The sequence below is a fragment of the Rhinoraja longicauda genome, chromosome 12, assembly GCF_053455715.1.
Source record: "Rhinoraja longicauda isolate Sanriku21f chromosome 12, sRhiLon1.1, whole genome shotgun sequence".
Lineage (NCBI taxonomy): Eukaryota > Metazoa > Chordata > Chondrichthyes > Rajiformes > Arhynchobatidae > Rhinoraja > Rhinoraja longicauda.
This window is the reverse complement of record NC_135964.1, coordinates 45,391,473-45,414,662: the sequence shown is the minus strand read 5'-3', so window position 1 is coordinate 45,414,662 and position 23,190 is coordinate 45,391,473. Positions and strand designations below refer to the sequence as shown.

General features: G+C 46.5%; 1 protein-coding gene across 4 annotated transcripts in view; it reads left to right on the top strand.

Annotated features, from left to right (window-relative positions):
* kcnj6 (potassium inwardly rectifying channel subfamily J member 6) overlaps positions 1-22,652 on the top strand; it is a 178,679-nt gene extending 156,027 nt beyond the window's left edge. For all 4 annotated transcript variants that reach the window (XM_078409662.1, XM_078409660.1, XM_078409661.1 and 1 more), the window contains exon 3: positions 18,592-22,652. In XM_078409662.1, the coding sequence (XP_078265788.1) occupies positions 18,592-18,938 (347 nt within the window). In that variant the 3' untranslated portion in view covers positions 18,939-22,652. The remainder of the gene's footprint in view (positions 1-18,591) is intronic.
* The last annotated feature ends 538 nt before the right edge of the window (positions 22,653-23,190 follow it).

The following is a 23,190-nucleotide window of genomic DNA, read 5'->3' as shown; positions in this document are numbered from 1 at the left end:
CCATTGCCACAGTCCCCGCGGCTAAAGTCAGAGACTCAGACGGCCCTGAATGCCTGGACCACTCTCACTGGGGAATAAATATGTCCCTGCAATATCCGTTGATAGTGAAACCATTTAGCATCGATTCACTAAAATGAAATTGGAACGATTTGTGCCAGAAAATAATTTAGTTTCGGTGTACGGGGAACGTGGCCATGCCCAGAGTAATGATCGAGGGAGGAACAGGTGGCTTTAGACTTCTGGTTCAGTTTAATCCACCATTGGGCTGTTCATTGATATATTTCTGGAGCTGGTGAAACATATGTTTATGTTAAGTAATTAGTTAAGTAAACCTTTATTGTTACATTACATGACCGTAGGCATCGCAGAGGCCAAACGTGACTTGGAAATGATAGGTTTCTTTAGCAATTCCTATATTCTTACGCTGCCGCTTTTCCAATCTCAAATGATTGTTGACTTCATTCATTGTTGAAGCGATACTTTGACACAAACAATGAGAATTCAGCTCCCCACGTAGGAAGGAACTGCAGATGCTGGTTTAAACCGCAGACACCAAATGCTGGAGTAACTCAGCGGGACAGGCAGCTTCTCTGAAGAGAAAGAATGCGTGACGTTTCGGGTCGGGACCTTTTCACCCATTCCTTCTCTCCAGAGATGCTGCCTGTCCCACTGAGTTACCCCAGCATTTTGTGCCCATCTTAGAATTCAGCTCCCACTGGCTGAGCAACCATTTACTCCTGGTTTCCATGGCGACAGAAGCACCGGACGTTGCCCTGATAAGTGAATGCCATGTTTATCAAATCCCTATTACCAGTCATTCCACACCCAGGGTACAAAAAGCCGTCTGCTTGTCCCGCCGGCCCATTTGCATTTATTTGAGAAAGGAACTGGAGTAGTGGGCAAGGTATCCATTGTGGCATAATTAAACCTGGTAATAAAGTGAAGGTATGGGGCAGGACTTGAGTAAAGATATAACATTGCACCAAAAGGGAATCTTTGCCCACGTTTACGATACGATACGATAGAACTTTATTCATCCCAGGAGGGAAATTGATCTGCCAACAGCCATAAAAACACTAAATACATGAAAATGAATTTAAATGGAAAGAATTGGGGGATCTGCAAAGATTGGGGAGGGGGTGGGGGGGGAGAGCGAGGGAGGAGGGAGGGGAGTCAGTCTCAGTCTACCCCACGACAGAAGGGGGAGGAGTTGTACAGTTTGATAGCCACAGGCAAGAAGGATCTCCTGTGGCGTTCTGTGCTACATCTTGGTGGAACCAGTCTGTTGCTGAAGGTACTCCTCAGGTTGACCAGTGTGTCATGGATAGAGGGGGTGGGCTGTATTGTTCAGGATGCTCCGCAGTTTGAGGAGCATCCTCCCCTCCAAGACCACCCTCCATCAAACCAACTCCACCCCCAGGACGGAGCCAGCCTTCCAGATGAGTTTGTTGATCCTATTGTTGATCCTAAAATAACCTCTCTCTCAATGTCAGCAAAACTAAAGAGATGATCGTAGACCACAGGAGACAGCGCGGGAGTGGACACCTTCCAATCCACATCGGTGATGCTGAGGTTGAAAGGGTCAGCAGCTTTAAGTTCCTCAGTGTACACATCACTGAGGACCTTTCCTGGACACTGCACACGGACACAATAACAAAGAAGGCCCACCAGCGGCTCTTTTTCCTGAGAAGACTGAGGAAGTTTGGCATGAACGCCAGCATCCTCACAAACTTCTACAGATGCACCATCGAGAGCCTGCTGACGGGCTGCATTACAGTCTGGTACGGGAACTGTTCTGCCCACGGCCACAAATCACTGCAGAGAGTGGTGAAGACGGCACAGCACATCACTGGCAACTGTCTCCCGGCCATTCAGGACATTTTCTACCGGCGGTGCCTGCGGAAGGCACGCAGCATCATCAAGGACCACAGCCACCCAGCACGCAGACTGTTCTCCTTGTTACCATCAGGCAGACGATACAGGAGTATGGCTGCGCGTACCACCAGACTTAGGAACAGTTTCTACCATCGGGCCATCAGGCTTCTGAACTCATAAACACATTTCAAATATATATGTTGATTATTTTTAATATTGTCTTTTTACCTATTTTTAATATTGTCTTATTACCTTACTAATGTCATTTTTTAAATCTTATTTATCCTTGGAATATTACTGCTGAGGTGACCGTTGTCTTGTCAAATATATTTCATTGTGCCAACCTACATACGACAAATAACATTTATTATTATTATTATTATTATTATTATTGGCGTCCACAGCCTTCGCCCTATCAAGCATATACATACATTTATAGGAGAACTGAGATTTAGATGATTTGGGGAAATAAATCAGAGGCAGGACATATCGAAATGTGAAATAGAAAAATGTATCATTCTGTTGGATCCTAGGAATAAAAAGATTTGAGAATGGTTAGATTTTAGATTTAGAGATACAGTGCAGAAACAGGCCCTTCGGCCCACCGGGTCCGCGCCGCCCAGCGATCCCCGCACATTAACACTATCCTACACCTACTAGGGACAATTTTTATATTTGCCCAGCCAATTAACCTACATACCTGTACGTCTTTGGAGTGTGGGAGGAAACCGAAGGTCTCGGAGAAAACCCACGCAGGTCACGGGGAGAACGTACAAACTCCGTACAGACGGCGCCCGTAGTCAGGATCGAACCTGAGTCTCCGGCGCTGCATTCGCTGTAAGGCAGCAACTCTACCGCTGCGCCATAAAAAAGATTAAACGCTAAATCGTTTGGGTCAGTCTTGCTTTTTTCCATGGGAAACGCATTCAGGAGCTCAACAGCAACCTTTTAAAGAATTTAGCACAGGACGTGTATGTTTTTACATTGCTTCGATCAAAAGTATATTGCAACAGTTTAACAATGCATGAATTAGATTGTAAGACTACAATTCTCTTTTGATTTCAATATCTGAATGGGAGTCTTGCTTGTCCCAATCCAATTAGGCGGCACAATGGTGCGGATGCCAGAGTTACTGTCTCAGCGCCAGAGACCAGGGTTTGATCCTGGGTGCTGCCTTTGTGGAGTTTGCACGTTATCCCTGTGACCTCGTGGGTTTCCTCTGGGTACTTCGGTTTCCTTCTACACCTCAAAGACGTGCGGGTTTGCAGGTTAATTTTGCTCCGATGTAAATTGCCCCTAGTGCGTAGCGAGTAGATGAGAAAGTGGAATAATGTAGAACTAGATACGATACGATAGAACTTTATTTATCCCAGGAGGGAAATTGATCTGCCAACAGTCACGAAAACACAAAATACATGAAACATGAAATTTAAGTGACGAGTGGAAAGGATTGGGGGATGTGCAAAGATTGGGAAGGGTGGGGGGGAGTCAGTCTCAGTCTACCCCACGACAGAAGGGGGAGGAGTTGTACAGTTTGATGGCCACAGGGAAGAAGGATTGCCTATGGCGTTCTGTCCTGCATCTTGGTGGACAATGTGAACAGTTGATAGTCAGCATGGACTCGGTGAGCCGAAGGGCCTGTTTCAAAGCTCTGTGTCTAAACTAAACTAAACTGATGGTGTATCAGAGCCTGGGAGGAACATCATAGTCAGGAGATACAAAGTTTGGGAGTACTGAAGAAACTCAGTGGGACAGGCTGGACGATCGATCCCCTGACTTTCAGAGATGCTGTCTGACCCGCTGAGTTACTCCAGCACTCTGTGTACCTTTTTGTAAACCAGCATTTGCAGTTCCTTGATTCCCCACTATTTGGACCTTAATGAGGTTGCTGTTCATTTAAGAAGCCCATCTTGTCGTTAATCTCAGGTCTATAAAAGTGCAAAACTGCAATCGAACCGCAGCTGGAAGGGAATTTAATGAGGTGCAAACTCTCAAGTAAACACTTGTCTGTGCCCAAAACCCACAGAATGATTAACGTGCTGCGGGCGGGCAGCAAGTTTGCAACTGGAAAGATGTTTCGCACTTTTGGGACTGATTTAAACGATTGCCCAAAAGAGTGCTGTGAGTTTTATATATATGTACTGTACTGGAGTTGTTCTGGAGGCCAGTGTGGCGGTACCCGGGGACTAGGCCACTCCCTGGATCATTCCCCTCGGCACGGGTTGGACAGGGCTGGGGAAGGGACTAGTGCTACGGGGATTGCTTGAAGGGGCTAGAGGGATAGCTCGTGCTTGAGACTGAAGAGAGTGTGGATGTTCTGTTGCTGCATTAAATTACTGTTAATACCTACCTACCTGGCGTCTTGCCTGATTCCTACCGCGTCCAGATCCACGACACCAGGAACTATCAAGTCTGAACAGTTATTTTGGAATCTTTGACCACATTTGTGGGAGGTTTGAGATTTAGATCAGGGGGCTCCAAACTTTTCCGCACGAGGGCCACATTATATATTTGGCACATTTTTGAGGGCCATAGGAAAAAATAAGTTTTATAAATTTAATGAACTCAAAAAAGTTTAGACCAGGTTACGTTAGATTAGATTAGGAAAGGTTAAACTAGGTTAGGTTGGATTAGGTTAGTTTACAGCAGGTTTATAGAGCAACAAATACATAATATTCAATTTTTAAAAAGAGCTTGAAATATTGGAATATATATATATCGTAGGTATACAATTATTTATAAAACAGAAAATATACAGTGACTGCCACTGGGGGAGAGAGGAGAGAGAATGGGGGGGGGAGAGAGTGGGGGGTGGAGAGAGAGGGGGGTGGAGAGAGAGAGTGGGGGGGGGAGAGAGAGAGTGGGGGGGCAGAGAGTGGGGGGAGAGAGAGAGAGGGGTGGAGTGGAGGGGGAGAGAGAGTGGAGGGGGGAGTGGGGGGGGGGAGAGAGAGGGGTGAGGAGAGAGAGTGGGGAGGGAGAGATAGTGGGGAGAGAGAGAGTGGGGGAGAGAGTGGGGGGGGGAGAGTGAGGGGGGAGAGTGTGGGGGGGAGAGTGTGGGGTGGAGAGTGAGGGGGAGAGAGTGGGGGGGGGGAGAGTGAGGGGGGAGAGTGAGGGGGGGAGAGTGAGGGGGAGAGTGTGGGGTGGAGAGAGTGGGGTGGAGAGTGAGGGAGGGAGAGAGTGGGGGGGAGAGTGAGGGGGGAGAGTGAGGGGGGGAGAGTGAGGGGGGAGAGTGTGGGGTGGAGAGTGAGGGGGGAGAGTGAGGGGGGGAGAGAGTGGGGGGGGGAGAGTGAGGGGGAGAGTGAGGGGGGGAGAGTGAGGGGGGAGAGTGAGGGGGGAAGAGTGAGGGGGAGAGAGTGGGAGGGTAGAGAGTGGGAGGGGAGAGAGTGGGGGGGTAGAGAGTGGGGGGGATAGAGTGGGGGGTAGAGAGTGGGGGGGTAGAGAGTGGGAGGGGAGAGAGAGTGGGGGGTGGAGAGAGAGAGTGGGGGGGAGAGAGAGTGGGGGGAGAGAGTGGGGGGACGTGGGGGGGGGAGAGAGTGGGGGGGAGAGAGAGTGGGGGGAGAGAGTGGGGGGGAGAGAGTGGGGGGGAGAGAGTGGGGGGTAGAGAGAGTGGGGGGGGTAGAGAGTGGGGGGGCAGAGAGTGGGGGGGAGAGAGAGTGGGGGGGTAGAGAGTGGGGGGGTAGAGAGTGGGGGGGAGAGAGTGGGGGGTAGAGTGTGGGGGGTAGGGAGTGGGGGGAGAGAGAGTGGGGGGAGAGAGAGTGGGGGGAGAGAGAGTGGGGGGAGAGAGAGTGGGGGGAAGAGAGAGTGGGGTGGGGAGAGAGAGCGGGGTGGGGAGAGAGAGCGGGGTGGGGAGAGAGAGTGGGGGGGGAGTGAGAGTGGGGGGGGGTAGAGAGTGTGGGGGAGGAGAGAGTCGGGGTAGAGGGAGCAGCGGGTGAGAGCAGAAGCGTGGGAAGGGTGTCAGAGGGTCCGATGAAGGAGCGCCGCCACTTGCGGGGGCTGCTCCCTCCCTCTCTCTCCCCCCTCTCTCTCCCCTCTCCCTCCCTCTCTCTCACCTCTCTCTCCCCCCTCTCTCTCCCCTCTCCCTCTCTCCCAGAGCCAGCGAGATCTGCGCCTCTCCTCCACTCTCTTCCCCGGCCCTGCCTCCCTTTAACGCAGCGCGATAAGAACAAACACAAGGCAGCGTAGTTGTTGTTCAGAAGCCCCGCATCCCCGGGGTGAGCGGCAGCAGCGAGGAGGGAAGTTTTACTTGTGTTCGTTGTTTGCGAGGGGGCGCTGCCATCTCTCGCCTTGTCCCGGCTCCGGGTCGGTGGCGATCCGCTCTCCGGAGAACCTTCGGCGGCAGATTCTGCCTCCAGTCCCCGCTGTCTAAGAGCTTGCTGCGGGCCGGGTAAAATCTCGTGGTGGGCCCGGATGTGGCCCGCGGGCCATAGTTTGGAGATAGTTTGGATAGTTTAGATGATGAAGACTTTAGAGATACAGCGCGGAAACAGGCGCTTTGGCTCACCGGGTCCGCGACGACCTGGGGAGTCGGGGGAGAGGGAAACTAGGGGCATGAAAAGGTACAGAACATATCGGAGCCGCTGACCAAAGAAAGGTGGAGTTGTTGGTTGTGGAGGAGGTGATAACGAAGGGATACGAACAGTGAAACTAGCAGGACAACGAGGGCGGGGGAGGGACGGAGGGCGAGTGAATGCAAGGGTTACTTGAAATTAGAGAATTCAATACTCATGGGTGTAGGAAAATAACTGCAGATGCTGGTACAAATCGACGGTATCACAAAATGCTGGAGTAACTCACCAGGTCAGGCAGCATCTCAGGAGAGAAGGAATGGGTGACGTTTCGGGTGGAGACCCTTCTTCAGACTCATGGGCTGCAAGCTGCCCAGGCGAAATATGAGCTGCTGTTCCTCCAATTGCCCTGTGGCCTCACTCTGACAGTGGAGGAGGCCCAGGATAGAATGGTCAGTGTGGGAATGGGAGGGGGAACTCCCGTTCCTGCAACGTCACCCATTCCTTCTCTCCAGAGCTGCTGCCTGTCCCGCTGAGTTACTCCAGCTTTTTGTGTCTACCTAGGGGAGTTAAAATGTTCGGCCACCGGGAGATCGTGTAGGCCAAGCATAGGGGCTCAACGAAATGATCGCCCAGTCCGTGCATTGGTCTCGCCGATCTATAGGAGTCCACATCGAGAACAGCGGATACAGTAGATGAGGTTGGAGGAGGTGCAAGTGAACCTGTGCCTCACCTGAAAGGACTGCCGGGGTCCCTGGGTGGAGTTGAGGGACAGGTGTTGCATCTCCTGCGGTTGCAGGGGAAGGTACCAGGAGAGGGGAGCCCATTTTATGTCAATCCGTTAATTTGTTTGTCTCTACCAGAGAGCTAACATGTTGCAGACAGCAATCGGTCGTTGGAAAGATGCTTATCACTTTTAGAGGCTGATTGAAATGATTCCCTGATGTGAACACAAGTGCTAAGAGTTGGGATGGCTCTGGAAGCTGGGAACCATGAAGTCTGAACAGTTATTTTTGTGTTAACTTATAGATCTGTTGTGGTTTCGGCGTGTGGTGTACAATGAAGTCTCTTTACCTCAGAAGTCCGCATGCAGACAACAAAGGGCACCTGGGCTGAGTACAAGGGTGGTTTCAAGCCTAAAGTCACAAATTAGAGGAAACATACAAAGCAATTAAATTGATTTTTGCAGCGGAAACGAAGGTAGACTGAATAAAAACCCGATGCAGTGCATAAAAATAGACAGGGAAATAGATTACGTTGCAATAAGTGAATTAACTTATGAACGCTTGAGCTACGGTCAAGGTCACAATTTAGGAAAAAGTATTTTACTCAAAACGCAACAGAAACCGGAGCAAATTAAATTTACAGCAGTTCCTCTCAGGAACAGGACTTCCTGTTCCTGAGAGGAAAATTACCTCTCCTGAGAAGACAATGGAGGGGTCAGGTCTAGGAACAGCCGGGGAGGGGGGGGGGGTCCACCTCATTGAGTGAACATTAGGTACATCATCATCCATTTTATCATGAGGCACCAAGACTTGTCAAAGGCCTGGATAAAGTGGATGTGGAATGCATGTCTCCACGAGTGGCAGAGTCTAGGAGCATGATGGACACAGCCATTCGGCCCAACCTGTCAGTGTTGGAAATTATGGCGCCATAGAGTCATCGAGCATGGAAACAGGCCCTCTTGGCCCAACTTGCCCACACTGACCAACTTGCCCCATCTCCACTAGTCCCACCTGCCTGTGTTTGGCCCATATCCCTCTAAGACCTATCCTATCCATGTACCCGTCCAAATGTTGTTTTTAAACGTTGTGATAGTACCTGCACTTTATATTCACTGAAAAAAGCGTGTTCATGTTTATCTTTTCTGAATCAGTCTGAAGAATGATCTCAACCCAAAACACCGCCTACCCATCCCCATCCACGGATGCTGCCTGATCCGCTGAATTACTCCAGCACCTTGTGCTTTGTTTCTTTGATCCTTCCTTTCATCATTTCCTGCATTTTTTTTGCACTTTCTCATAACTTATTGGGACTCAGAACTAACATGGGGCAGCACGGTGGCGCAGCGGTAGATTTGCTGACTTACAGCGCCAGACACCCGGGTTCGATCCTGACTGTGGGTGCTGTCTGTATGGAGTTTGTACATTCTCCCCGTGACCTTCCCCGGGTGCTCCGGCTTCCTCCCAAACTCCAAAGACGTACAGGTTAATTAGTTTTGGTAAAGTTTGTAAATTGTCCCTAGTGTGCAGGATAGTGCCAGTGTACGCGGGGATCGCTGGTCGGCGCGGACTCGGTGGGCCGAAGGGATTGTCATTACGCTGTATCTCTAAACTAAACTAATACGCACAGTACCTTCACTCAACCTATTATCTATTATTCTATGGTGCCCAGTTCTCCAATAAGATCTTATTAAGGCTTTACATAGACTGACCTTTCATTCCTGTCTCCCATGTTCTGTAGCTCAGACTTCAATGTGGACTGCGGTTTTGAATGATCTATTTCAGTGCAGAGTACGAGTAAAAAGCTTCTTCTCACGTAGCATTTTTGAGGCATAGATAGATTCTTGATTAGTACGGGCATCAGGCATTATGGGGTGAAGGCAGGAGAATGGGGTTAGGAGGGAGAGACAGATCGGCCTCAATTGAATGGTGGAGTAGATGTGATGGGCCGAATGGCCTAATTCTGCTCCTATCCCTTATGACCTCGTCCTCTGGTCCAACTCCTGTCGGCGTGTTTACATCATTGAGCTGACGGTGCCCTGGGAGGAGGCTGTGGACGAGGCATTTGAAAGGAAAAGGCTGAGATATTCCGACCTTGCAGTCGAGGCAGAGGAGCGAGGTTGGAGTGTAAGAGTGCGCCCAGTGGAGGTGGGGTGCAGGGGCTTTGTAGCCAGTTCCACTGCACGGCTCCTGAGGGAAGTTGGAGTCAGAGGGCAGGCCCAAAGGAGGGCAATCAAAGAACTTGCAAATGCCGCCGAAAGGAGCAGTCACTGGCTGTGGCTGAAAAGAAAAGATACTGTCTGGGCTGCCACGTGACCATCTCGAGGCTAACCATAAGACACACACCCAGGTCTGATCACCCTGTGGTGGGCCTGCCTCGACTGAGGGTGTCTTGTGATAAAAGGCCGAAACACCCAGTGACGTTGAGGTACACAACTGAAGATGTGTCGGAATGGTAGCAACATCACCTAGTGGTCACCCCCAAGAACAACACCAGTCAATTGTAGTGCAAACCTTAGGGATTGTAACAATCTACTAATCAATCTGACCTTCAAGCAGACATCAAAATGCATCCAACTCTTCCCATTCCACACACTCCCTGGCATAATTCCCGTCTTCTTATGTAATCGACTGGGCTTTCTATCTCGATATTCCTCAGTTCTGCCATAACTTTGTGCATGCTTTTATCCAAAGCATTGACAGGATTGGCACCAGAAACCTTGTAGGTCATCGTCACACATTGCCAACCATTCTGGAAATCATAAGGTCATGAGGAATAGGAGTAGAATTAGACCATTCGGCCCATCAAGTCTACTCCGCCATTCAGTCATGGCTGATCTATCTCTCCCACCTAACCCCATTCTCCTGCCTTCTCCCCATAACCTCTGACACCTGTACTAATCAAGAATCTATCTATCTCTGCCTTAAAAATATCCACTGACTTGGCCTCCACAGCCTTCTGTGGCAAAGAATTCCACAGATTCACCACCCTCTGACTAAAGAAATTCCTCCTCATCTCCTTCCTAAAAGAATGTCCTTTAATTCTGAGGCTATGACCTCTAGTCCTAGACTCTCCCACTGGTGGAAACATCCTCCCCACATCCACTCTATCCAAGCCTTGCACTATTCTGTTTGTTTCAATGAGGTCCCCCCCACATTCTTCTAAACTCCAGCGAGTACAGGCCCAGTGCCGACAAACGCTCATCATAGGATAACCTATTCATTCCTGGGATCATTCTTGTAAACCTCCTCTGGACCCTCTCCAGAGCCCACACATCCTTCGTCAGATGTGGTGCCCAAAATCTGTTCTTAAAGCCCACTCTGTTTATTTCACTTGGGCTGTGGTATGACTATTGATTTCTCTAACTTTAAGTAACCCCGGCATTCCCCTCTCTCTCTATCCCTCCCCCACCCAAGTCGCACTAGATTCTCGTTTTCACCCAATAAACAACTAACAATGGCCTGTTTCCTTTATCATCGTTACTTTTTTTGCCTATCTTTCATGCATTGTTCTATATCTCTCTATATCATCGTCTATACCTCTCGTTTCCCTTTCCCCTGAAACGTCACCCATTCCTTCTCTCCAGAGGTGCTGCCTGTCCCGTGATTTACTCCAGCTTTTTGTGTCTATCTTCGGTTGAAACCAACCTCTGCAGTTCCTTCCTACAAGTCATGGTGATATTCTCTGTTTTGCACCCCCAAGGTATGCAAAGAGTCGCCACATAAAGGGCGCCGACAAAGTCACAAAGTATTCCGTTTTAACACAAACTATTCTTAACACATTCCTTCACCATTTGTCTGAATTTCCTCTCAGAACCGTACGAATAGAGAAAAACCAGGGCACACAAGTAGCTAGAAAACTTGCAGCCACTTCCACCACCCTCCCTTGTCTCAAAATCAGGTCGGGATCCTTCTTCAAACTCGAGGAGTCCCGCCCCGAAACGTCACCTATCCGTGTTCTCCAGGGATGCTGCCTGACCCGCTGAGTTACAATGAGCGTCACCCTACCATATAAGTCTACCCCTTCTTGTACAGCCACTGCTCCATTTAAAACATAGAACAGTATGCGGGCAGCATGGTGGCGCAGCAGTAGAGTTGCTGCCTTACAGCGTCAGAGACCCGGGTTCGATACTAACTATGGGTGTTTGTCTATACGGAGATTGTACGTTCTCCCTGTGACCTGCATGGGTTTTCTCCGGGACCTCTGGTTTCCTCCCACACTCCAAAGGCGTGCAGGTTTGTAGGTTAATTGGCTTGGTATAATTGTAAATTTTCCCTAGTGTGTGTAGGATCGTGTAAGTGTGCGGGGATCACTGGTCGGCGCGGACTCGGTGGGCCGAAGGGCCTGTTTCCGCGCTGTATCTCTAAACTAAACTAAACTAAAAAAGTACAGCACAGGAACAGGCCCTACAATGTCTGTATTTAGTGTTATTCAAATAATTGAGTCAAGCTACCCACATCTCTAATGATCAGGTACAGAAAACTATACAATTAACCTGCTATTTTAACAGCAAATCCTGGAGTGTTCATGGTATTTTGAAACTGTAGATTCACGTAGGTTTCCACTGCTAATGAAAAGTACTTAAAATGAAATAATTTACTGAAGTAATTCCATCTGGCACGACTATGTATCATTTAATGATGCCTTTTACATGTACTGTATGCATCAGAACTCTAAATTTTCAAGCTGCAAATATAATAAATATTTTCTTTTTTAAATGTACTTCATTGAATGGTGACTTCACCTTTGCTAGGGAGCGTTGAGATTTTACTAACAGCTTCACTTTAGAGATACAGCGCGGAAACAGGCCCTTCAGCCCACCGAGTCCGTGCCAATCAGCGACCCCGTACACTAGCTCCATCCTACACACTAGGAACGATTTTACAATGTCACCAAAGCCAGTTAACCTACAAACCTGCGAGCGTTTAGAGTGGGAGAGCAAACCGGAGCACCCGAAGAAAACCCACGTGGTCACAGGGAGAACGTACAAACTCCACACAGACAGCACCCACAGAACCCGGATCTCTGGCTCTGTAAGGCAACAAATCTACCACTGAGCCACTGATCTGCCAACTGTCTGGCTCAAGAGAAAAAAGGAAACTGCTCAGTTCGTTGTATTTTAGGACTATTTATTGCAATTAGACCTTACCGTTGTAAAGGAGTACAATAAAGTACAATCCAATAAATCACCATTGAAGCAATTTAAGACTAGGGTACTACGTTATTTTTACAATGCTCCTGTCCTTAGTCCACAGCATATCTCAACACTTACCAAGTTACCACGGAAACAGTGGTGGAATTCTGCTAATAACAACACAATGTTCCAAATGTTCTAAAAGACTCTGGATCAGTTCCTGTGGACTGGAGGGTAGCTAATGTAACTCCACTTTTTAAGAAAGGAGGGAGAGAGAAAACGGGGAATTATAGACCAGTTAGCCTTACGTCGGTAGTGGGGAAGATGCTGGAGTCGATTGTTAAAGATGTTAGAGCAGCGCATTTGGAAAGCAGTGATGGGATCGGTTAAAGTCAGCATGGATTTATGAAGTGGAAATCATGCTTGACTAATCTTCTGGAATTTTTTGAGGATGTAACAAATAGAATGGGTAAGGGAGAGCCAGTGGATGTGGTGTATCTGGACTTTGAAAAAGCCATTGACAATGTCCCACACAAGAGATTAGTGTGCAAAATTAGAGCACATGGTATTTGGGGTAGGGTATTGACATGGATAGAGTGGTTGGCAGACAGAAAGCAAAGAGTAGGAATTAACGGGACCTTTTCAGAATGGCAGGCAGTGACTAGTGGGGTGCCGCAAGGCTCAGTGCTGAGACCCCAGTTATTTACAAAATATAGTAACGATTTACATGAGGGAATTAAATGTAACATCTCCAAGTTTGCGGATGACACAAAGCTGGGTGGCAGTGTGAGCTGCGAGGAGGATGCTCAAAAAAAAGATATGAGGCTGCTTTGGCAAGTAATGTAAAAGAAAACCCCAAGGGGTTCTACAGATATGTCAATAGCAAAAGGATAGCGAGGGATAAAATTGGTCCATTAGAGAGTCAGAGTGGACAGCTATGTGCTGAGCCGGAAGAAATGGGGGAGATATTAAACAATTTCTTTTCTTCGGTATTCACCGAGGAGAAGGATATTGAATTATGTGAGGTAAGCGAAACAAGTAGAGTAGTGATGGAAATTATGAGGATTAAAGAAGAGGAGGTACGGACACTTTTGAAAAATATAAAAGTGGATAAGTCTCCAGGTCCTGATAGGATATTCCCTAGGACATTGAGGGAAGTTAGTGCAGAAATAGTAGGGGCTATGACGGAAATATTTCAAACATCATTAGAAACGGGGATGGTGCCGGAAGATTGGCGCATTGCGCATGTTGTGCCTTTGTTTAAAAAAGGTTCTAAAAGTAAACCTAGCAATTATAGACCTATTAGTTTGACGTCTGTGGTGGGAAAATTAATGGAAAAGATACTTAGGGACAATATATATAATTATTTGGATAAACAAGGCCTGATTAGAAACAGTCAACATGGATTTGTGCCTGGAAGGTCATGTTTGACTAATCTTCTTGAATTTTTTGAAGAGGTTACCAGGGAAATTGATAAGGGCAAGGCTGTGGATGTTGTCTATATGGACTTCAGTAAGGCATTTGACAAGGTTCCACATGGAAGGTTGATTAAGAAGGTTAAATCGTTGGGTATTAATAGTGAGGTTGCAAGATGGATTCAACAATGGCTGAATGGGAGATACCAGAGGGTAATGGTTGACAATTGTATGTCAGGTTGGAGGCCAGTGTCTAGTGGAGTACCCCAAGGATCTGTGTTGGGTCCACTGTTGTTTGTCATTTACATTAATGATCTGGATGATGGTGTGGCAAATTGGATTAGTAAATATGCAGATGATACTAAGATAGGTGGTGTAGTTAATAATGAAGTAGAGTTTCAAAGTCTACAGAGAGATTTGGGCCTTTTGGAAGGGTGGGCTGAAAGATGGCAGATGGAGTTTAATGCTGATAAGTGTGAGGTGCTGCATTTTGGTAGGACAAATCAAAATAGGACATACAGGGTAAATGGTAGGGAATTGAGGAATGCAGTGGAACAGAGGGATCTGGGAATAACTGTGCATTGTTCCCTGAAGGTGGAATCTCATGTGGATAGGGTGGTGAAGAAGGCGTTTGGTATGCTTGCCTTTATAAATCAGAGCATCGAATATAGAAGTTGGGGTGTAATGTTAAAATTGTACAAGGCATTGGTGAGGCCAAATCTGGAGTATGGTGTGCAGTTCTGGTCGCCAAATTATAGGAAGGATGTCGACAAAATGGAGAGGGTACAGAGGAGATTTACTAGAATGTTGCCTGGGTTTCAGCACTTAAGCTACAGAGAGAGGTTGAACAGGTTGGGTCTTTATTCTTTGGAGCGTAGAAGGTTGAGGGGGGACTTGATAGAGGTTTTTAAAATTTTAAGAGGGACGGACAGAGTTGACGTGGGTAGGTTTTTCCCTTTGAGAGTGGGGAAGATTCCAACAAGGGGACATAGCTTCAGAATTGAGGGACAAAAGTTTAGGGGTAACATGAGGGGTAACTTCTTTACTCAGAGGGTGGTGGCTGTATGGAATGGGCTTCCGGTGGAAGTGGTGGAGGCAGGCTCGATTTTATTATTTAAGAGTAAATTGGATAGGTATATGGATAAGAGGGGATTGGAGGGTTATGGTCTGAGTGCAGGTAGATGAGACTATGTCAGAGAGAATGGTCGGCATGGACTGGTAGGGCCGAACGGGCCTGTTTCCGTGCTGTAGTTGTTATATGGTTATTATATGGTTATATGAGGCTGCAGGGTGACTTGGATCGGTTGGGTGAGTGGGCAGGTGCAGTTTAATGTGGATAAATGTGAGGTTATCCACTTTGGTGGCAAAAACAGGAAGGCAGATTATTATCTGAATGGTGTCAGATTAGGAAAAGGGGAGGTGCAACCAGACCTGGGTGGCCTTGTACATCAGTCACTGAACGTAATCATGCTGGTACAGCAGGCAGTGAAGAAAGCTTATGGCATGTTGCCCTTCATGGCATGAGGATTTTTGTTTAGGAGCAAGGAGGTCCTACTGCAGTTGTGCAGGGCCCTGGTGAGACCGCACCTGGAGTATTATGTGCAATTTTGGTCTCCTAATTTGAGGAAGGACATTCTTGCCATTGAGGGAGTGCAGCGTAGGTTCACCAAGTTAATTCCCTCAGGGAGTTTTTGATCTGTTCTGCAGAAGAGGAAAGCTCAGAGCTGTTACTTACAATAGCAATAGATTATACATCAAAAGCAAAACACTTGGATGATGAAAAATGCTGGAAATACTGAGCAGATTTCTGTATAATTTGCTAGTGGGGGATTGTGCGCGGTAGGGGAATACTGTACTGGGCTGAAGGTAAGAAAATAATTTCACTGTGTGTCTATACGTGTGCCAATAAAGGCACCATTGAACTAGATATAGCAATATCAATGAGAGAGAAATCGATCTATTGTTGCAAGTGCATCTCATTATGTGGCTATCATCCTACGTTATACTATTGACAAACAACTGACATCAGATTAACGGCTTTGCCCATGAGAGAATCAAATATTGGTACTGTTATGGTTTGATATCTTACTCACCTTTATTGCGTAGCTTCAAACATAATGAACTAACACTTCAGTAATGTCCATTTGCCAGAATTGAGTGGTCATGAAGATTAAGGAAGAAAAAACACATGGGATATAGTGTGCAGGAAAGAACTGCAGATGCTGGTTTAAATCGAGGGTAGACACAAAATGCTGGAGTAACTCAGCGGGACAGGCAGCATCTCTGGAGAGAAGGAATGGGTGACGTTTCGGGTCTCGAAACGTCACCCATTCCTTCTCTCCAGAGATGCTGCCTGTCCCGCTGAGTTACTCCAGCATTTTGTGTCTACATGGGATATCTTACTGACCCTATTCCCTACTCTCCGACGCCCGTTATCTGCACCAACTAACAAGGAAGCCGCTCTTAACGTTACTTTAGACTTTACTTTAGACTTTAGAGATACAGCGTGGAAACAGGCCCTTCGGCCCACAGTATCCATGCCGACCAGCAGTCACCCCGCACAATCCTACACGCTAGGGACAATTTTACCAAAGCCCGTTAATCTACAAACCTGTACGTCTTTGGAGTGTGGGAGGAAACTGGAGCACTCGGAGGAGAGCCACGCAGCTCACAGGGAAAACATCCAAACTCCTTCCAGACAGCACCCATAGTCAGGAACGAACCTGGGTCTCTGGCGCTGTAAGGCAGCAACTCTACCACTGCGCCACTGTGCCACTCCTACTGTTGCCATCAATTCCACTTTAAAAACATCAATAGTGCTTTCATTAAAGAATGTGTACCATGATGACCCCACCATTGTACCATATGGCGAGATGTAGATACGTCGTCCTTTGACACAGTGTTTAATGGTTACTGAGTTTCTGATTCTGTTAGGAAATATAGACAAGTATCACCTCAACTTTGGTGGCAAAAATACCCAAAAGGCAATCACTGCGCGGTCGTGGGTCTTGGTTGCCATCTCAGTGCATCAATAATAAACTCTTGGAGCAACTTCGCCCTCTCCATTGGAGCATTTTTAAATCAGCAAAGGAAAATACGTGCTTAAGATTACAAAGCACAACGTAAATGCTGCTTCTTTTGCAAAAGTGTTTCTTTTTCATTGGATTGACCACCCTGCATGGCACACGGAACACACTGAATGCCAAGGAGATATAAAGAACTGCAGAAGCTGTTTTACCAAAAAAAGACACAAAGTGCTGGAGTCACTCAGGCAGCATCCCTGGATAAAATGGACAGGTGATGTTTTAAAGAAGGGACCCGACCCCGAAAAGCAAGCTACCCATGTTCTTCAGCGATGCTGCCTGGCCTGCTGAGCCACTACAGCACTCTGTGTATTTTATTTTGCACTGAATAGCAAGCTGACCTGAGTGCAGGGCCATTTCTTGTTCATGATATCAGTCAGGCTCACAAAACTGCGACTTGATGGAAAATATATTAACGATGCACCACAACACACTTCTAAAAATATTTATGAATCATTCGCTTAACGAACCCTCAAAATGTTTTAACTTCAAATTCTAATAAGTATATATGCTGTGGAGCATTCACGACGGTGGGTTGGAAGGTCAGAAGGAAGAGCCTAAAACATCTTGTGTCTATTTTAATTTACAATTCAATCAGACTTCCAGTGGGCGTTGACGTTTGCAGACTTGTATTCCGGTGGCTCGGAGATCATGCTAATATTACCAACAATAATTTCTGGGCTTTAATGCTGCACAGTTAAAGTCTACTAGCTTATAGTTTTATTATTGTCACCTGTGCCAAGGTACAGTGAAAAGCTTTTGTTTGCGTGCTGTCCGGTCAAAGAAAAGACTGGTGTCAAGCTGGAGTGGGTGCAGAGAAGATTTACTGTAAGAGCAAGTTGCCAGGACTCGAGGGCCTGAGCTAAAGGGAGAGGTTGAGCAGGCTAGGACTCTATTCCTTGGAGTGCAGGAGGATGAGGTGATCTTATAGAGGTGTTTAAGATCATGAGAGGAATAGACAGGGGTGAACGCACAGAGTCTTTTGCCCAGAGTTGGGGACTCAAGAACCAGAGGATGTAGGTTTAAGGTGAGGGGGGGAAAGATTTAATAGGAAGCTGAGGTGCAACGAAGGGTGGGTGTATATGGAATGAGCTGCCAGAGGAGGTAGTTAAGGCAGGTACCATCACAACGTTTAAAAAGCATTTGGAAAGGTACATGGATAGGACAGATTGAGAGGGATATGGGCCAAATGCAGGCAGGTGGGACTAGTGTAGGTGGGACATGTTGGTCAGCGTGAGTAAGTTGGGCTGAAGGGCCTGTTTCCACGCTGTATGACTATTACTATACATGAACACAATCAAACCGTCCACAGTGCACTGATAAAGGGTACAACATTCAGTGCAAGATGTAACATTGAACAATGGTCAGTTGTTGACTATGGAAGAGGTGATAATGAAGGAATACTAACAATGAAACTAGCAGGCGGCATCTGTGGAGAAAAGGAATAGGTGGTGTTTCGGGTTGAAACCCTTCTTCAGACTGAGAGTCGGGGGGGGGGGGGGGGAGTGGGAAACCCGTGGCATGAAAAGGTTCAGCACAAATCAGAGCCGGCACCGATGACCAAGGAAAGGCGGAGCCCACAATGGTCCATTGTTGGCTGTGGAAGAGGTGATAGCGAAGGGATATATGGATGCAAACTGTGGAACTGGCAGGATGACTAGGGTGGGGGAGGGGGGGGGAGGAGGAGGGAATGCAGGGGTTACTTGAAATTAGAGAAATCAATGTTCATACCACTGGGTTGTAAGCTGCCCAAGCAAAGAGTGAGGCGCTGTTCCTCCAATCTGCGCGTGGTCTCACTCTTGAGGTACTCAAAGGAAATGGCCTTACTCACCCTCGGTGTCTTTCTTCCTGCACAGGTATGACTTGTCAAGCTCGGAGTTCGTACGTGACCAGCGAGATTCTGTGGGGCTACCGCTTCACGCCAGTGCTGACTCTGGAGAAGCGGTTCTACAAGGTCGACTACAACAACTTTCACGAGACCTACGAGATAAAGACGCCGGCCTGCAGCGCCCGGGAAACGTCGGAGATGATCAGCAGTGCGGAACTGCCCCTCGCCTGGTCCGTCTCCACCAAACTCGACGAGGAGGAAGAAGACGAGGAAGGCGGGGCCGAGAAGCCGGGGCAAGACGAGGACAAGGGGCGCGAGGAGCAGACGGAGCAGAACGGAGAGGTTGCAAACCTAGAGAGTGAGTCCAAAGTGTGAGCTGCAAGGGGGACTTCTTTGCTCAAGACAGGGAGGAAGGTCACGTCTTTTGGTGTGCGTGATGAATAGAGTCAGGGTGCAGCGGAGGTTTCCACTTGCACAACCTACAGGTGGAAATAAGAGGTTTGAACAACAACAACAACAAACAAAAACGCCAGTTGGGAAATATGGTGAGGTGCGGGGATCAAGCTGAATGAATGGGACGTGGTGTGGCAAACAGTAGGATTTCTACTTTGGTAAGATAGGCACAACATCTGTGATCGATATAGGGAGCAGCTTAAAGCATATCGGCCGCATTATGGAGCACTCACCTGTGTTCAGAAGCTACTTAGAAAAGAGCGGATGAAATTCCTCTTTGGTCTTTCATGCCCAACGTGCACAAGTGTGTCGCCTACCTTTTATCATGCCGTTGCATCGACTGCAATGGACTGAATGCGCAGAGGCAATACAAACTGCCACTGATATTCCCACACGCATCTCAGCATCAGTGACCAAAGCAAGATTTCTCCTCTCCACTCACACCTGTGTTCAGGTATTGCAGACAGTCAGCTTACTAAAGAGTCTCAGATTTCCAACAGCTGAAAGTCCTAAGTACCTACATATTTCCATTGCTCCACTGTAGAGGTGAATGCAGGCTAATGATTCCTTATTAAGGAAGAAAAAATGAAATAAATGCACTTACATGGACAAACTATTCAGTAAATGTTTATTACTGGATTCAAGCAAGATTACTGGGCAGGGAAAGAGGTTTGTGCTTTGAAAACTCCAGTTCCGCTGCTACAGGAGTCACTGCAAAGAATTATATTTTAAATGTCATTTGCAAGTTGCTTTCTTCAAATATTTTACTCTTTGAAATTCTAATGCAGCTTCCTTCGAAAGGAAGCATCTATTCTAAGAATAACACATTAATCGACTGCTTTTTAACTTTCATGGGGTCATAGGGTCGTAAGTGACAGGAGTAGAATTAGGCCATTCGGCCCATCAAGTCTACTCCGCCATTCAATCATGGCCGCTCTATCTCTCCCTCCTAACCCCATTCTCCTGCCTTCTCCCCCATAACCTCTGACACCCGTAGTAATCAAGAAAGAACATTCAACGTCGGTTTCCTTCGTCGCAGTCCCCAAAGCAGCGAGAACTGTGGCAAAATTGTACAATAAACACAGGAGATCAGAAGCAACAGCTTTGTGCTTTACAAGAAAGTCCTTATTCAAACTGGCGAGCTGGCTTTTGATTTTATGTTTTGTCTGAACGTGTCTTCTTCAGACGGACAGACAGAGGCCTGTGTATTTCTAGCATTTTATTTATTTTTCCTGGATTAAAGAACTGAAGTATATCCTTATGAGGTAGTCCATAAATAACGCTGTACATATACAATACACGTTAGTGTGTAATTTTTGAAAATGTATAGTTTGTACAGAAATTAAGCACTTTAAACTGCATAAAGTCTGTGCCGAATCAAGCCATTCAGCCCATGGTTGCTTTCATGCTCCATTCAACTCTGGTCCGTATCTAATTCTATCCGCAATTCTTACTCTTCCTCACAGTTCGGTCTCATCATCCCAAGAATCAATCAAGTGAATCAGTGCTGCACCAACTCCAGGACAAGGTCTTAGCGGTCGGCGCAAGCCGTGGAGCCGCTGCCTCACAGCGCCCGAGACCCGGGTTCGATCCTGACCTCGGGTGCTGTGTCTGTGTGGAGTTTGCACGTTCTCCCTGTGACTGCGTGGGTTTCCTCCAGGTGCTCCGGTTTCCTCCCACGACCCAAAGGCGTTGTGTAAGTCAATTGGCCCTCTGTAAATTGTTCCTAGTATGGGATGGGAAAGTGGGATCGCATAGAACTGGTGTGAGCAAGGCGATTGATGGGAGGCATGTACTCAGTGGGCTGATGGGCCTGTTTCCATGCTGTATATCTACAATAAAAACTAAACAAATCTGTCCATCTTCAGAGACAGAAACCAAGCATGCACACAAGTCCCCTCCGAAGCTCTGCGCACTGTTATTACGATTTCTTTACTCTTGTGCTCCATTATTTGTCTTTCTAAATACTTACTGTACCTGCTTTACATAAACCAACATTCCAAGATCTCCCTTGACATTGACTAATTTCCAACCATTTAAGAAATATTATTTTTCTGTTCTTCCAACCTGTGGAGAATCTCACAATTTTCTCTCACATTTTTTCCAGATTTCATTCCTCACCTTCTTGATCCACCTTGTAGCGCACTCCACACTTAGAGTTACATCATTGGACTTCACACTATCTCTTGATCCAAGTTATTCATGTCAATCATAAAAATCAAGGGTGTGGAACTGATCCCTGTACAGCCCCACTTGGAACACAGCGCCAATGTGAAAATGTCTACCGTTTTCTAGTCCTTTAATCAATCCTGTGCCTGTGCTGCTATGTTACTCCATTCCTTGATATCTTATTTAGTGATCATCTGTTGTCTCATGCTTACCCAAACATCTTTTGGAAAACTAGATATTCTAGATCCACTATTTCCTCCTTATTTATCCTTCTATATAGGTTTTCACCCAGCTACATTTTGTCAAACCAATTTTCCCTTCGTAAAAATCACATTATAATTTTCTCAGACCCCTGTTACGTCATCTTTAATGTTATTGTTTCTAGTCTCACCTTTTCATGTCACATAACCGAGTAAATGGAAAATATTATGGATTTAAGAGAGAGTTAGATAGAGCTCTAGGGGCTGGTGGAATCAAGGGATATGGGGAGAAGGCAGGCACGGGTTATTGATTGGGGACGATCAGCCATGATCACAATGAATGGCGGTGCTGGCTCGAAGGGCCGAATGGCCTCCTCCTGCACCTATTTTCTATGTTTCTATGTTTCTATTGAAGCAAAATTTCTGATATTTTTGTTTCTATGTTTCTATTGAAGCAAAATTTCTGATTCATATTTTGATCTCTTCATTTTGTTGCCCGAGATTTTTTTCATAAGTACATAAGTTCTCGGAGCAGAATTAGGCCATTCGGCCCATCAAGTCTACTCCGCCATTCAATCATGGCTGATCTATCATTCCCTCTCAACCCCGTTCTCCTGCCTTCTCCCCATAAGCCCTGACACTTTATTTTTGACCATACCCAAAATTATTTAAATTTTGTCCATACCCAGTTCTTACACTGATTTTCTTCTGTTCCTGTAAAATGCATGATTATTTCATAACTGCACGCTCATTGCCTCCTCATTGTCCTTTCCAACATTTTGTCTAATCATATTAACCGTTCTCATGCTCTTCAACAATTAATATTTTATCATTAAACTTCTTGCTCAAGGATTGGAAAGGAGTGCTGTAAACTCCAATCCTAATTTGTTTTCTCTTCCGGCCAGATACTGTTAGGCTATCTGATTTATTATTGATTAATATCCCACAATTTTTTGTCCGCTTCCCTAATTTGTTTGCATATTTCTTTCACTGTTCCTCTTTCTGTCATTCTACCCTCATCGCGATCAATCCTTTATTACCTCTTATCTGCTTTTAAATGATTCTATTTCTGTCATTCTGATTGCTAGCCACGTCACTTTGTTCAACTGCTGTACATTATCTTTCAAACTCACCATTAATTTACTTTTTTTCCACTCTGTCTAAATATGTTATATCCTAAAAAAAAAGAATTCTCAGTATGGATTTTCCTGCAGCCACATATCTTGTATTATTGCCTCTGTTGCTCTGTTTTATTTTAATGTGTTCATGGACAGTTTAACTCTCTTTTATTAAAAAATACTTTTCAGATTAATTTTAACCGTCTTTTCACACTTATTCTATATTTACCCTTTCCCTGGTTATTTATGTCCTACTTTAGATTATATTATAGCCTTTTATAAATGTGTGTCACTCTTGTTTCATTTATATAAGACCATAAGACATAGGGGCAGAATTAGGTCATTCGGTCCATCGAGTCTACACTCCTATTCAATCACTGCTGATCTATCTTTTCCTCTCCAGCCAATTCTCATGCCTTCTCCCCATACCCTCACTAATCAAGAACATATCAATCTCCACTTTAAAACAACCCAATGTCTTGGCCTCCACAGCCGTCTGCGGCAATAATAGACAATAGACAATAGACAATAGGTGCAGGAGTAGGCCATTCAGCCCTTCGAGCCAGCACCGCCATTCAATGCGATCATGGCTGATCACTCTCAATCAGTACCCCGTTCCTGCCTTCTCTCCATACCCCCTCACTCCGCTATCCTTAAGAGCTCTATCCAGCTCTCTCTTGAAAGCAT